At 37.9% G+C, this 14,940-nt stretch overlaps 1 protein-coding gene across 1 annotated transcript; it reads right to left on the minus strand.

Moving 5' to 3' along the window:
• Window positions 1–705: 705 nt before the first annotated feature.
• On the minus strand, window positions 706–10,414 carry LOC115232604 (H/ACA ribonucleoprotein complex subunit 2-like protein). Its single transcript, XM_029802582.2, has 4 exons — window positions 10,159–10,414; window positions 5,163–5,232; window positions 2,215–2,320; window positions 706–883 (listed from the first exon to the last, which is right to left on the minus strand). The coding sequence occupies exons 1-4, from the start codon at window positions 10,274–10,276 to the stop codon at window positions 758–760; spliced, it is 420 nt and encodes a 139-aa protein (XP_029658442.1). The 5' UTR covers window positions 10,277–10,414; the 3' UTR covers window positions 706–757.
• Window positions 10,415–14,940: the final 4,526 nt, after the last annotated feature.

A 14,940-nucleotide genomic window follows, 5' to 3' on the forward strand; every position in this document is an offset into this window, starting at 1 on the left:
GGTCTCTAGTCATTTCCTCGGTGAGACCTAAAGTTCGAAGGTCATGCTTCACCACCTCATCCATAAGTTCCCTCAACCGCTAGGGTGTGGCACTTTTTCACACAACTATCTTCATCCATTCTCGCCACATGACCATACCAGTGCAAATGTCTCTCTTGCACACCACAACTTATGCTTCTTAGGTCCAACTTTTCTCTCAAGGTACTTACACTCTGTCGAGTATGAACACTGACATTACACATCCATCGGAGCATACTGGCTTCATTTCTTGCGAGCTTACGCATATCCTCAAAGACAAAAATAAAAGTAACATCTCTGGCTACAACTTATTGAAAATTATGGAAAAAATTAATAATCAACTTGAGATTTTCTTCATCTTTGACTACCACTATAGCTTCCAATGAACTAGATCTAAAGGAGATTTCTATATATCACTTACTAGTGGTTCCTTAAAATCTTTGTTGAAAACAAGCTTTCAATCCTACCTTGAATGAGGATCTCCTCAGACTATAAAATAGTTCATGCTGACAGGGCTCTTTCTCATTATCACCTCTAGTCTACTTCCAGGTTTGCTAACATCTTTCTTCTGCACATTAATGTACTTGCTATCACTTCTAAGAACACGTTCCTATTCAAATGATATCATCCTTCACCTTCTACATACAACACCTATTTCAGAACAGAAAACTTCAATTATTGTAAAACTTAAATAAAAATTTTAAAATTTGATATATAATTTATTTTAGAAAAATACAAATCAAATAGGAACCGGCAAAGTTTTCATTTCCTCATGCAATTCTGTGTACAGCTCTTCAAATGCTTCATTTTTATTTATCATTACCAAACTGACTGGCCGTATTGTTCCACATGCGGCACCAAGATCCTGAGGGAAAGCAGGGGGGAAAAAAAGACAACAATGTAATCTTTATTTTATGAGTGTTCCAATATTTTCTTTAACATAATTTTCAATGGGGATATTGAGATATTTGAATAAGAGGCAAAAGAAATAAATAAAATTACATAAATTTCATGCATACTTGACCGTTAGCATCTAAACTGACCATATCCAGCCCAAATAATCTGTCTCATATTCAAAATTGCCCAGATCTGGCCCCCTCACATCTTTCCTACAATGCTATTCTATAAACAATCACATCATCAAAATCTAAAAGCAGTGAGATAAAACACGATTAATTCAAAACAATGAGAATAAATAAACATTACATTTGACAGTAATCTAAATGTTAAAGGTTTAAGAATTTCAACTGGGAGGACAATTTTGTTTCACCAATGGTAATACAGGACATGTAGTACTATATTTATAGGACTGTTTCCGCATACAACATGAGATTTAAGAAAAATTTAGCTGCTATTTCTAAAAGTTGAGCAATCACATACAAGCTTCCCTGTTGGCTCATTGGTTTTTCAAAACAAAGGAACATCATTTTACATCCACTTTCATGTTGGCATGGGCTGTAACTACTCTAGACAAATTGGATGATCACAACTTAACCCTTTAGCTCTTAAACTGACCATATCCGACGCTGGTGAGACCCATATTGGAGTACAGGATTCAAACCTTTTCTCCTTATCTCCTCAAAGATATACATCATCTCGAAAGAGTCCAGAAGCTGGCTACCTGCATGGTTCTCAGGCATTTGTCTTATGAAGAGAGGTTGAAGACGCTCGACCTTTATTCTCTCGATAAATGACGCCGCCGTGGTGATCTCATTCTCGCTTACAACATCGTAAGCGGAAAGGGTAACCCCTCGAAAGAGCTGTTCTTCACTCCTGCTCCAGAGCGTGGGCTGCGGGGTCACTCCGAAAAGCTCTATCTACGACGATTTCATCTCAATTGAAGGAAAGGGGCTTTCTCCGTCTGGGTTGCGGATCCGTGGAATAAGCTGCCAGACGAGATAGTGAAGATGCTGATGACCGCTCGGTTCAAAGTCTCTCTTGACCAGAAATGGCCTGAACTCTTTGCATGAACACCCTTCCTGTACATAACTCCATGTCCCCCTACATGGCCATGCTTTTGCTTTTTGAGCCAAAAAAATTAAATTAAATTAAATTAAAAATATTCTACTTGTTTCGTGTTCAAAGTGGCCGGATTTCTACTGACTATTTGTACAAATTTTACAATCATCAGTCTATGTACTCAAGTTCTTAAATATCCATTTTATACTTGAAAAGTATCAAAAGAAGTAAACTCACATCTTTGGAAGGAACATAACAATAAGAAATCTGGTTGTCTTCACACATGATAGGAATGTGGCTGTAGATATCAATAGGACTGATGTCACCTGCTAAAATCACTAACCTGGATTGTGAAGAAAGAAAAAAAATCGAATTTAAACATTGGCAAAATTGTTTTACATCTATTAAATTAGATCCAAAAATATAGCAGAATTCTTCAATCTCATATTCAGTAATGATGACAATTTAAATAATTCTTGAATTATTAATGGAAATTGTAGTTGCGATACCAGTGGCGGTGGCACGTAAAAAGCACCATCCGATTGTGGCCGTTGCCAGCCTCACCTGGCACGTAAAAAGCACCCACTGCACTCACGGAGTGGTTGGCATTAGGAAGGGCATCCAGCTGTAGAAACACTGCCAGGTCAGACTGGGCCTGGTGCAGCCTCCTGGCTTCCCAGACACCAGTTGAACCATCCAACCCATGCTAGCATGGAAAACAGACATTAAAATGATGATGATGATGATTGAATGTGAAAGCATGAAGAACAGACATCATGATGATAATTATAAAGTAGTTTTGGGGTGTTGCAAAGACAAACATTTGAAAGGAAATCTTTTCAAAATAAAGGAAGAACATAATTTTACATCCACTTTCATGTTGACATGGGTTGTAACTACTCTAGACAAGTTGGATGATCATAACTTGATTAACCCATCAGCTTTTAAACCAACTATATCCGGCCCAAATATTCTACCCGTTTCATGTTCAAAGTGACCGGCTTTCTATATGGCCAAATATTCTTCCTAAGACTAACCACTTTACAAAGTGTAGTGAGTGCTACTTACCATGATGCCAGTACTAGAGGGGTTGTCATGTCTTTGATCAAACTGAAGCGTCCTCTTGGCCACACACTTTAGTGTGTACAGAGTGCGTTTTATCATGGTACCAACAATCCTAGTTACTAAGTCTTGGATAGCAGAGAATAGGAAAAAGGACTTTAAATTTAGAAAATAGGCCATCAACTTCAGATGAGAGTAAGAGGTATTATATACAATCAGGATGCCTGGATGCAGGCACATAAAGACAAAAATGATCTCATATTTTACTTGCCTGCCTACTTCTGAAATAACATCTGCTGCTGCCTATTCAAAAGTTTTTATTCTACTCGAGACTTATACAATTCATATCCTCATATTACAAATATACATACACAAAATAAATAAAATATATTAAAAAAAAAACAGGCTAAATGAAATGATAGACATATTGTTTTGCAGACCAATCTGGTTCATATTTTATATCATTAACAAAATATAGACATTAAAAAGACCATGATGATTATGATAATGCCAGAAGACCTCATATTGGTAACTGTGTATACATATATCACAAAACATAAATACTATGGTTATTACTATCAGCATTAAGATAGTGAAGTATCAGAATCATTAGCACTCTGGATAAAATGCTTAGCAGTGTTTCATTTGCCAATACGTTCTGAGTTCAAATTCTACCAAGGTCAACTTTGCCTTTCATTCTTTCAGAGTCAATAAAGTACTAGTTGAACACAGGTCAATCTGACCAACTTTCCCACCAAGTCAAAATTGCTAGTCTTCTGACAAAGAAAGAAGTATTATTATCATCATTGTAAGATGGAAACTGAAAGAACCCCACCATATATATATATATATATATATGTGTGTGTGGAGGCGCAATGGCTCAGTGGTTAGGGCAGTGGACTCGCGGTCGTAAGATCGCGGTTTCAATTCCCAGACCGGGCGTTGTGAGTGTTTATTGAGCAAAAACACCTAAAGCTTCACGAGGCTCCGGCAGGGGGTAGTAGCGATCCCTGCTGTACTCTTTCACCACAACTTTCTCTCACTCTTTCTTCTGTTGGCCTGCTCGCTTAGCCAGCAGGGTGGCGTCACTTAAAGGCTAAAACGATGCAAAGCGCATTGTGACCAGCGATGTGTAGCAACATCTGATAGCCTGGTCGGTCACGGTGATATATATATATATATATTATGATATATTTATGTTTGTGTAGCTTTGTCTAGACATCCATAATGACAGTAAATGAGAATCTCATTGTCATACAAGCCAGGTTGTTTGTTTCTAATCTTCTGTGGAAATTATGTCTAGTTATGGGAAAATATTACCTTGCTTAGAAATAGATGAGGATTGGTGATAGGAAGGCATCTGAACATACAAAATTTGCCTCAAGAAATTCTGTCTGATGCAAGGATATTAAGTGAAATGATGACCATGATAATGACACATCAGGTAGTGAGTTGCCAGAATTGTTTAAAGTATCAGAAATAGATGAGGATTGGTGATAGGAAGGCATCTGAACATACAAAATTTGCCTCAAGAAATTCTGTCTGATGCAAGGATATTAAGTGAAATGATGACCATGATAATGACACATCAGGTAGTGAGTTGCCAGAATTGCTTAAAGTATCAGAAAAATGTCTTGCAGAATTTCTTCTGGTTAACTACCTTCTGAGTTCAAATCCCATCAGAGTTAATTCTGTCTTTCATCCTTCTGAGGTTGATAACAAGAAGTACCAGTTAAGTACTTGGGTCAATGGTATCAATTAACAACCTACTCTCAAGCATGCTGGTCTTGTGTCAAAATTAGAAACAATTATTATCCAAAGCACTTTAACCGGCCAAAAGTATTCTGCCTGTTTTATGTTCAAACTGACCATATCTGGTCTCTCACACCAGCCCTACAATATTGTTTTAAAAATTAACAGTTACCTCATCAAAATCTCATAGCTACAAGATAATGCATGATTAGTTTAAAACAATGTGGATGAAGAAGCATTAGTTTTGGCAGAATAATGTGAACACTAAAGGGTTAAAAATCATATTCCAATATTTCTTTTCGGAATTAAGTAAACAGTCTTTAAGTTTAGTGGAATGTGAGAGAACTGATTGATATAGTTTATAAACTCACCCCTTTTCTCCTCGTCTTATAAACTTTTGTACCTCTCTGACACCTTTCCGCAATGATTTTGTTTTGCTAGCTATTATGAAAAAAAAAGAAAAAGCAACATGTAAGAAAAACAAATTTTCAATATGGTAAGAATGTAAACTTTCATTTTTAAGAACAAATTCATACACATCCATTTTAATTACAGAGTAGCAAATTCTCTAAAACAAAGACAACAGCAAATCGAAATCGCTCAAAAATCAATGGAAATTGTAGTTGTGATACCAGTGCCGGTGGCACATAAAAGAACCATCCGAACATGACCATTGCCAGCACCGCCCCGACTGGGCTCTATGCTGGTGGCACGTAAAAAGCACCAACTGATTGTGGCTGTTGCCAGCCTTGCCTGGCAGGCAAAAGGCACCCACAACACTCATGGAGTGGTTGGTGTTAGGAAGGACATCCAGCTGTAGAAACTCTGCCAGATCAAGATTGAAGCCTGGTGCAGCCATCTGGTTCACCAGTCCTCAGTCAAATCGTCCAACCCATGCTAGCATGGAAAGCGGATGTTAAACGATGATGATGAATTCCCAGCAAACAACAATCACTAGGTGATGAGAAATACGTTTATTTCTTGTTAAGAGAATGTTGATAGCTACCATATATACGTGTATAAACATAGATAAAATAATTCATGTAAAAGTCAATTCCCAACTGTTAGCCAAAAGATCTGGAATTTTCCATATATCTTGTGTAAAAGTTGACCATAGTCCTTCACAGAAAACATCATTTATATGTAAAGGGATTATCCCTTACATAAATGTTATTATGTAAAAATGAATTTTTTTTTTAGTGTTAGCCTATTATCAGTATGTAAAATTCACACAAACATCAGGTTAGAGACTTAAAATCAGCTTGCTTATGCAAGTGCTGTCAACTGAAAGCTCAGCATACCACATACCAGAAAGTTTCAGGGTTCATCATTATCAAAGGCAAGTCAAAATGTCTCTTTGCAGCTAGCCTGATTTCAGTTCCAATATAAAAACTCGTAGTCATACAAGTGAGGTTTTAAAAATGTTGCCATGATTTTGTGTAAAAATAATATCAAGAAAACAACAAATCTACAACCACTTTAACCCTTTAGTGTTCAGATTATTCTGTCAAATGTGATGTTTGTTTATTTAAAATGGTTTGAATTAATCATGCATTATCTTGTAGTTTACTCTTTTACTTGTTTCAGTCATTTGACTGCGGCCATCCTGGAGCACCGCCTTTAATCGAGCAACTCGACCCCAGGACTTATTCTATCGGTCTCTTTTGCCGAACCGCTAAGTAACAGGGACATAAACACAACAGTATCGGTTGTCAAGCAATGCTAGGAGGACAAACACAGACACACACACGCACATATATATACATATATACGACGGGCTTCTTTCAGTTTCCGTCTACCAAATCCACTCACAAGGCTTTGGTCAGCCCGAGGCTATAGTAGAAGACACTTGCCCAAGGTGCCACGCAGTGGGACTGAACCCGGAACCATGTGGTTGGTAAACAAGCTACTTACCACACAGCCACTCCTGTGCCATAGAGATTTCAGTGATGTGATTTTTTAGTTTTAGAATGACATTGTAGGGCTGAGGTGAGAGGTGAGAGCTGGTCAGTTTCAATATAAAACAGGTTAAATATTTTGGTCAAATATGGCCGGTTTGAAAACTAAAATGATTGAAGTTGCCACAAAGATAAATAACTGTGTAGCAGATAGTAAGAGAATTTTATATTTTAGAGGAACTAGTGAAAGTCTGGGAAACATATTGAACAAACTTCAGACAACGTCAAAGAGAAAATGTGCTCACAGGTGTAAACCAAATATTTGCAATTGGAGAAATAAGCTGCAGAGTTGGATAAGTGAAAATTATCAATATGAAAACTGCCTTACTTATCTCCCTGCCCAGCCTTTATACCATTCATCAATGTACCATTAGAGTTTTCTAAGTTACAAGATTATTCACTTAGTACTCAATATTTTAGCCTGAATAGCTCATGGTACTTTGCCAACATTACAATTGGATCTTTGGTGTGCCATTCTGTGGACAGACGCGAGCACCCATGCTATCTATCAATGACCTGACCAGACCTGATCTATCTATCTAATAAAACATCTTATTTCAATTTCAAATCATCATTGTTTAACGTCTGCTTCCCATGCTAGTATGGGTTGGACGGTTCAACTGGGGTCTGGGAAGCCCGAAGGCTGCACCAGGCCAGTCAGATCTGGCAGTGTTTCTACAGCTGGATGCCCTTCCTAATGCCAACCACTCCAAGAGTGTAGTGGGTGCTTTTTATGTGCCACCGACACAGGTGCCAGACGAGGCTGGTGAACGGCCACACTCGGATGGTGCTTTTTACGTGCCACCAGCACGGAGGCTAGGCGAGGCTGGCAACGGCCACGAATTGGATGGTGTTTGTTACGTGCCACCGGCACAGAGGCCAGTCGATGCGGTGCTGGCTATTTTCATTCATTCAATCGTTTGTTTTATTAGATAGATATATTCCACCCACCACCTCTGATTTACAGTTCACACATATTTATACATGTGGAGGGTTTTTTGTTTTTATTGTGGGTGCTGACTAGTCCACTGACTAGCACGTGTGCGTGCGGTGCATGCATCTGCTGACTGGTACGGGTCGACTCATCGATTTTCCATGTTGGCATAGGTTGGACAGTTTGACAGGATCCTGCAAGCCACAGGACTGCATCAATCTCCAACATCAGCTTTAGCATGGTTCCCATGGCCTGATCCTCTCTTTGTAGCATCAACTACTTCACAGAGAACTGGGTGGGGGTTTTTTTTTCATGCAACCGGCACTAGTGAAGTTGCCAAGTACCTTAGAAGACAGAAGAACGGAAAAAGCCCCTTCGACTAAGTGTGCATATGGAGAGAGGAGGTTTATGCCAGATGTTGAGAGGCTAATGTGTGATAGAGAGACGTGTCTTGCTATATCCTATCTTGTAAACAGGTGTATAACTTGTATAACAGTTAAATTCTCAGAGAGTATTTAGCAAAACCTCAAAGTGCAGGGTTGAATGATTCAGAAGGGATGTAACAATTGAATATAACATGGCTAACAGTAACAAGAAGGCAGAAGCTAGTGCAAGAAGGTGGCGAGTTGGCAGAAACGTTAGCACGCCAGGCGAAATGCTCAGCGGTATTTCGTCTGCTGCTACGTTCTGAGTTTAAATTCCGCCGAGGTCGACTTTGCCGTTCATCCTTTCAGGGTCGATAAATTAAGTACCAGTTACGCATTGGGGTCGATATAATCTACTTAATCCGTTTGTCCTCTCTGTGTTTAGCCCCTTGTGGGTAGTAAAGAAATAGGTATTTCGTCTGCTGTTACGTTCAGAGTTCAAAGTCCGCCGAGGTCGACTTTGCTTTCATCCTTATGGGATCAATAAATTAAGTACCAGTTACGCACTGGGGTCCCCTTGTGGGCAATAAAGAAATAAGAAGCTAGGGCAAGAAACAAAGACCTAAGAACAGTTCCAATGATTTACAGTCAACAGCATGTGATTGTGATGGAAACTGACCTCGTTGAGGCCAAATATCTTGGTTTCTGACATAAAAAAGCAGCTAATCTGGTGGAGGCAAAGGACATGGACAACACCTGATTTGGGGGGGGGGGTCTACAGAAACCCACTTTTATGACTGCAGAGATTCTGAATCTGCAAAAAAAAAAAATTGGCAGTTCAAAATTTCTCCCACTCCCTTTTCTTTGCCAGGGAGGTGGAGAGGGGGAAAATTAAAATTTTGAAAACGTGTTTTTGGAGTTTTCAAAATCTTATGGTTAGGGGAAAAAATGAAAAATGAAGAAATTGGGGAGAATGGGGGCCGAGAGGTAGATATTTCAAATGGTCGAATTTTGGCAATTTTCTGGAATCTCCGTATCCGAAAACGGGGGTTTTGGGGGGGAAAAAATGGGGGGGTTTTGGGGGAAAAAAATGGGGGGGGGACAGGAGGAAGTCTTTAAAATTTTGAAATGCCGATCTTTTTTTTTTTTTTTTGCAGATTTGGAATCTCTGCAGTCGAAACCGAAAGTGGGTGCGGTCCATGTCCTTTACCTCCGCCGTTAATTCTATTTGAATTAACTGTACTGAGGGAAAAATGAAGGGAGTTGAGTACCAGAACTTGGGGTCAATGTTTACTTTAACTCCCGGTTATCAAAACAAAAACAAGTGTAATTAGGTGTAAAAAAAATGTGTGTTAATGTTTACAATATTACCAGGAAACGAAATTTCAAAAAGTAGTAGAACGGTTGTATTAAACGAATATGAAAACAAAATTTGCGCCAAGAACCTAGGGTTGGGGAGAGGACTTTCGGAAAATTCACAAGATCCGATTTTTCCCCTCATAACTTCTAGGAAGTTAACCGAGATTTGTGGGGAAAATTTTTTTTCTGAGGGAGTGGGGAAAGATGCCCATTTCTCCAACAGCCCCACAAAAGACAAAGATTAACAGGTGAACACATGGTTTTAATAGGTTAGGAATATAACATTCTTCTGAGGGTCGGTGTATCATTATGTTATAAGGTACTACTAGCGAACAGTGGTCCCGGTGCGCGCACTCGCGCTAGCTAGTCGTAAGTAGTCGATCCTACGACTTTTTAACCCCCAACCCTAACCTTAGTTTGTTTATAAAAATAATTTATTTACTTTGTTCGAAAAATATTATTTAATTTTCTTTGATATGTATTCAGCCTTGAAATACAAATATACGCGCAAGTCATTGTAGAATCGACTACTTACGACGACTAGCTAGTGCGAGTGCGCGCACCGGGACCACTGTTCGCTAGTAGTACCTGTTATAAGATAACCTTGTAGTGAGAAAATAGTAAAACATTTAGATCCAAGATAGTTTTATGTCGACAAAAAACTAAAGTTAATAAAATGCTTGTATGCTTTTGAGGAGAAAGCAGTTCAGACGTTTTCAAAAATTTAATAACAGATTATTTATACATTTACCTTTTTTAACAACCTTGTTTATTCTTTTCGTTAATTTTCTTGAGGCTAGTGGTCGAGCAATCGGTGAAACATAGCTAATTTTCTTAATCCACAAACTGGTTTTATCATCTTCTTCCATGATTTAAGTTCGAACCTTCGAATTATAATTGATATAATTAAATGGAATGATAATTTGGGAAATGTACAAAAGCAAACACACGTGCGCCGGATGTGAAGAATATGGTTGACTCGTAATGAAGGCTTGACAAGTTATTAAATTTAGTTCTCATTTCTTGATTTTTTTAAGACATATATTTTATTAAAATTTTATTCTACATTTTATATGGCTCAAAATAATAGTTAACAATGAAAACCTTAAATTAATTTTTCTTCTTATTCGTCGCGGACCTTGCATAATAATATTTCCTGTTAAGCTACCGCTTACGTGGTGATAAGTAATATAAAGAATTAAGTAACTTTAATAAACTAAATTAATTAACGAAATTATAATATTTAACTGTTATAATGTAAAGTGATGTAGCAATACACTAGTTATTTGTAGCTCTCTTTCAAAAATATTTGAACTTTTAGCCGTACTTATGCAGTAAATGTTTCTGCTCGACCATTCGTTCATTTTACTGACTTCCGTCATCAGCTTTTTTCTATGGTTACAATATTTCTGTGGAAAAGGCGGGAGATTAGCAGAATCAGAAGGGTGGTGGACAAAATTCGTTGAAGTATTTAGTTGCTTTCTCAGTTCAGATTCTGCCTTTTTATTCTTTCAGTGTCAGTAAAATCAATACAATTTTAATAAATACAGGAATCTATATTATCAACCATAACCAATTCCCAAATTTGAGTTTTTTGTGTCTATATTAAAATCAAATATTTCTTGGGGAAAAGTGGGGTTTTTTAAAAAAATTAATTTCGAGAAGATAAACAGTCTTTTCATGAGGGAAGCAAAGCGAAAATACGATATCATTTATATTTTCAGTTTGCTCGCTTGCTATTGTATATTGCTAGGTCAGTCCTGATTAAGCAGATGTATGATAGATTACAGGCATTCAAAACGCTTCAGATATATTATTTTTGTGACTGCTGTTTTGGATCTTTTCCGTTTGAACGGCAGTTTTTAACATAATTTCTAGGTAACTAAAAAATTTTAACTTAGTATACTGGTAGAATGTGTTTATAAAACATCTTTTTCTCTTGGCTTTATTGAGAAAATTCTATAGTTTGTAAGATATCTGTTGTTTTTTTCTTCAATTTCTGCAATTTCAACCAATCAGTGACGTCTATTGAGGTAAAAAAAACATTCTGTGCCGTATGAATATGTCCCTCGTTTAAGAAACAGATTAGGTTTATTTACATTTGTGAAGGAAAAAAGATACCCTTCCCCCCACCCCTAACCCTAACCCTAAAACAGATTGAAATGCAATAGATCGATACTAGGATCATAATTATGGGTGACAATTTCATATGACACCGCTAGCTAGAAAAAAACTGCCATTCAAAGCGAAAAGATCCACTGCTTTTTTTGGGTGGTTGTTAGCAATGACTGGAAGTCGAACAAATTCCGATACATCTAGTATAGACAAATAATGAATAAGTTGATGGCGAGAAGTTCTATTTCGGAGTCAAAAAGATTACAAGCTAGCAATAACACCCCACTTAAACTGCTTGTTATTATTGTTCGGATGCTCCTGTCCATTATCTTCTGCCATAGAAAATATGGAATTTTGAATGAATCCTATCTCCTCTGATATATCGTAAAATGCAAACGACACAGCTCTGATCTTATAGAAAGCTTCTCAAAAGCCTTGAATGATTTCAGATTGACCATCCCCTTAAAGAAAACCATTATTGAGCTTAACAATGTTTCTCACATTATGTTTCTCAGACAATACATTCCAGAATTCCCCCCACCCACCCTCTCTCTCTGAATATATCCTAATCTTTGAAGATTGCTACAGTGTATCCTATTTCCAAGATGAGCAATTCTCTGACCAGTGCCAGATTTAGGACAAATGAGGCCTTGTGCTAGTTAAGTTATGTGGATCCTTACGTGGGCAGTCAGGCATGCATGCTCAAGAAATTCATCGTAAAAACATTTTTTAGATAGGAAGATACCCCCGCCCCTGGTGAAACGAGGCCCTGTGCTTAAGCACACCTAAGCAGAATGGTAAATCCGGCACTGCCTCTGACTGTTCTGTTGCTCTTACTTCCAATATTTCAGAGATGATGATGATATCTATTACGAACAAATTTCTCTAACTCTTTGAGTCTCTCCTTCCTTTAAGGTTTATCAAAGCTACTGGATGTCTCCTCTCCTATGTCACTCACAAGTACAGTCTCACCCTCCAGAAATTCTGTAAAATCATTGATGATACCCTTAATATCATCAAAGTGGTGTCACTTTAGCATGCGGTCTATCTGGCCATTTACACTTTAACATGTAGTCTAACTCTAAACTTTAACCCTACACCTAATCCTAAATCAGATCAAGTCATTTCAAAGCATTGACTACAGATACTGCAACAGACCTCACACTTAAGTAACACCATAAAAGTTTTTTTCATCATCATCATCATTGTTCGACCGTGGTCGAGACAATGGAATTTACCATGCTACGCCAGACTTCAACGGTCCATCATAGCATTACAGAGGTCCTGTTGCTAAATACCTGTATCCCTGGAGATTACATCAGGGTAGGAGAGTGTGCGCCCTCTGGTGTTGTGAGTAGATGGCTTCCAGAGGAGAAGAGTAGAAATTGCCTCGTTTTCAGCTCTACAACAATGTCCAGCAAACTAGACTCTCCTACCTTTCAGAAGAGATGACACAGGTGGTAGTTTCCCATAAATTTGCATTTTGGTTGGATGACGCTTCAACGAGAGATTTTGAGCTCTCATAAGGAGGCGAGTGTAGGTTTCATCCAACCGCCTCTCAAGCTTCTTTGATAACGTCCAGGTTTCTGAGCCATATAGTAGAATTGGTTCGACTGTAGCTTTGAAGATTTCAAGTTTGAAGTCTCTACTTAGATTTGATGATCATATCTTTTTTTTTCTACAGTACTAGATGTGCGAGTCTTTTGTCAAAATAACCATCAATGGACTCTCTATGTCTCCTGTCTACTGGATCGGTAGCAGTTAAATCACTCGTCTGTGATGTATGCTGATGGAGTTGTCTCTAAGCCATTCTCTGTTAACTGTAATGTACCTCATAGTTTTGTTTTGCTTCCCACACTTTCTCTTTAATCAATAACTTACATGTCATCATATCTAACAACGCTCACACCTACGTGGCTAATATCAACCTTCATTTCTTCCAAACCTTCTGCACAGTAGTGATGATAAGATATGATCAGACAATCAGCATCTAGACCTCTCCAAAATTACTTGGTCTGCGTGTATTTCAAGATACCACAAAAGTTGTAGATCAAGTGTATTATTATTCCAATAATAAATGTTGCTATGCAGTGCTAGAATTAAATATAGGCGAATAACTTACAGCGCTGTTTGAATTACTTCTAACTTCAACTTTAAAATGTTCTTAACTTTTAGTTTTTAATGTTAGCTAATGCGAAGCCACTTTCCTTCCAGATATATTATCCAACGCTTTCACTTAGGTCCGCCAGGTGTATAAGCCACTGACGATTTCCTTTCACTTATTTCAGTCTTGAGGTTTCTTCCATAATTTGTCCTAGGTTCCACCAAATTGTTTTACGTCATTATGTCATGGTCTTCTTAATCTGTGTGAACAGTGGTCTGCATCTGCAAAATTACGCTGCTGGTTCCCCACGGCCAATGGATTCTCAATATACTCCTGAAGCAATGGCTGATGAATGTGGAATTCTTTAGAATGGTTTTCGTTTACTTTCACGCCTCGACCCGAATCAATAGGACTCAATATGTAGATCTTAGTGTTCCTGAGGATGAGACTAGATTGATTACCAGATATAATTCAGCAAGAACACTTTGCCAACCCCGTTTTCTCATTAGCGTCAGTTTCATTTGTTAGGTCGATGGTGCTACCCAGATATGCAAAGCTTGTTTCCTCAAGTGGTTGATCCTTAATATGTACTGACTCTTCTGTGATAATAATAAGCCTTATAACTTTAGTCTTTGCGAATGTTGAGGCCAACTTACATAGATATTTCATGGAGAATGGTTGTCTTCTGCATCTGGAGCAAACTAAGACTTAGCACAAGGTCATCTGCGTAATCGGATCCACAGTGATTTTGTCCATTGAATTCTTGTGCTCTTGTCAGCTGTGGTGGCCTTTATTATTCAATCGATCAGCAACAAAAATAACAAAAGAAGACAGCACTGGCGGCACTCTGGTCTCGATATGATAAATTGTTAATTTGAAGCAAAAAATAAAAAAGTGGAATTTTGTGAAAAGATTTATAATTTTGATGCTTGCGTTTCAGTTAGTCAGTCAGTCACACAATCAATTAACTACCGTAAATCCTCGAGTATAGTCCGCCCTTGAGTATAATACGCAAGGGATTTTTAGGGGGCTGTACCTCTGAAAAACCTAAACCTTGTGTATAATACACACCCCTTCTCTAACTTGAGTCAAGGAGATCTATATAACGTCCTTGGTTTCTAAAAATGTATACAGTAACGTCCTTTATTATTATTGTATATATAACATAATGCAAACGTGTAGCTTTTTTGTGCATTTTGTTTGCAGAAAATAAAGAAATAACAGTAATAATAGTAATAACGTTTAATAAATGTTGCTTACTGCAAGTTATGGATGATTCTTTTATGACTTCATTGCTTTCAGGCTTAGCTTAAG

This window comes from Octopus sinensis, linkage group LG2 (assembly GCF_006345805.1).
Source record: "Octopus sinensis linkage group LG2, ASM634580v1, whole genome shotgun sequence".
Classification (NCBI taxonomy): domain Eukaryota; kingdom Metazoa; phylum Mollusca; class Cephalopoda; order Octopoda; family Octopodidae; genus Octopus; species Octopus sinensis.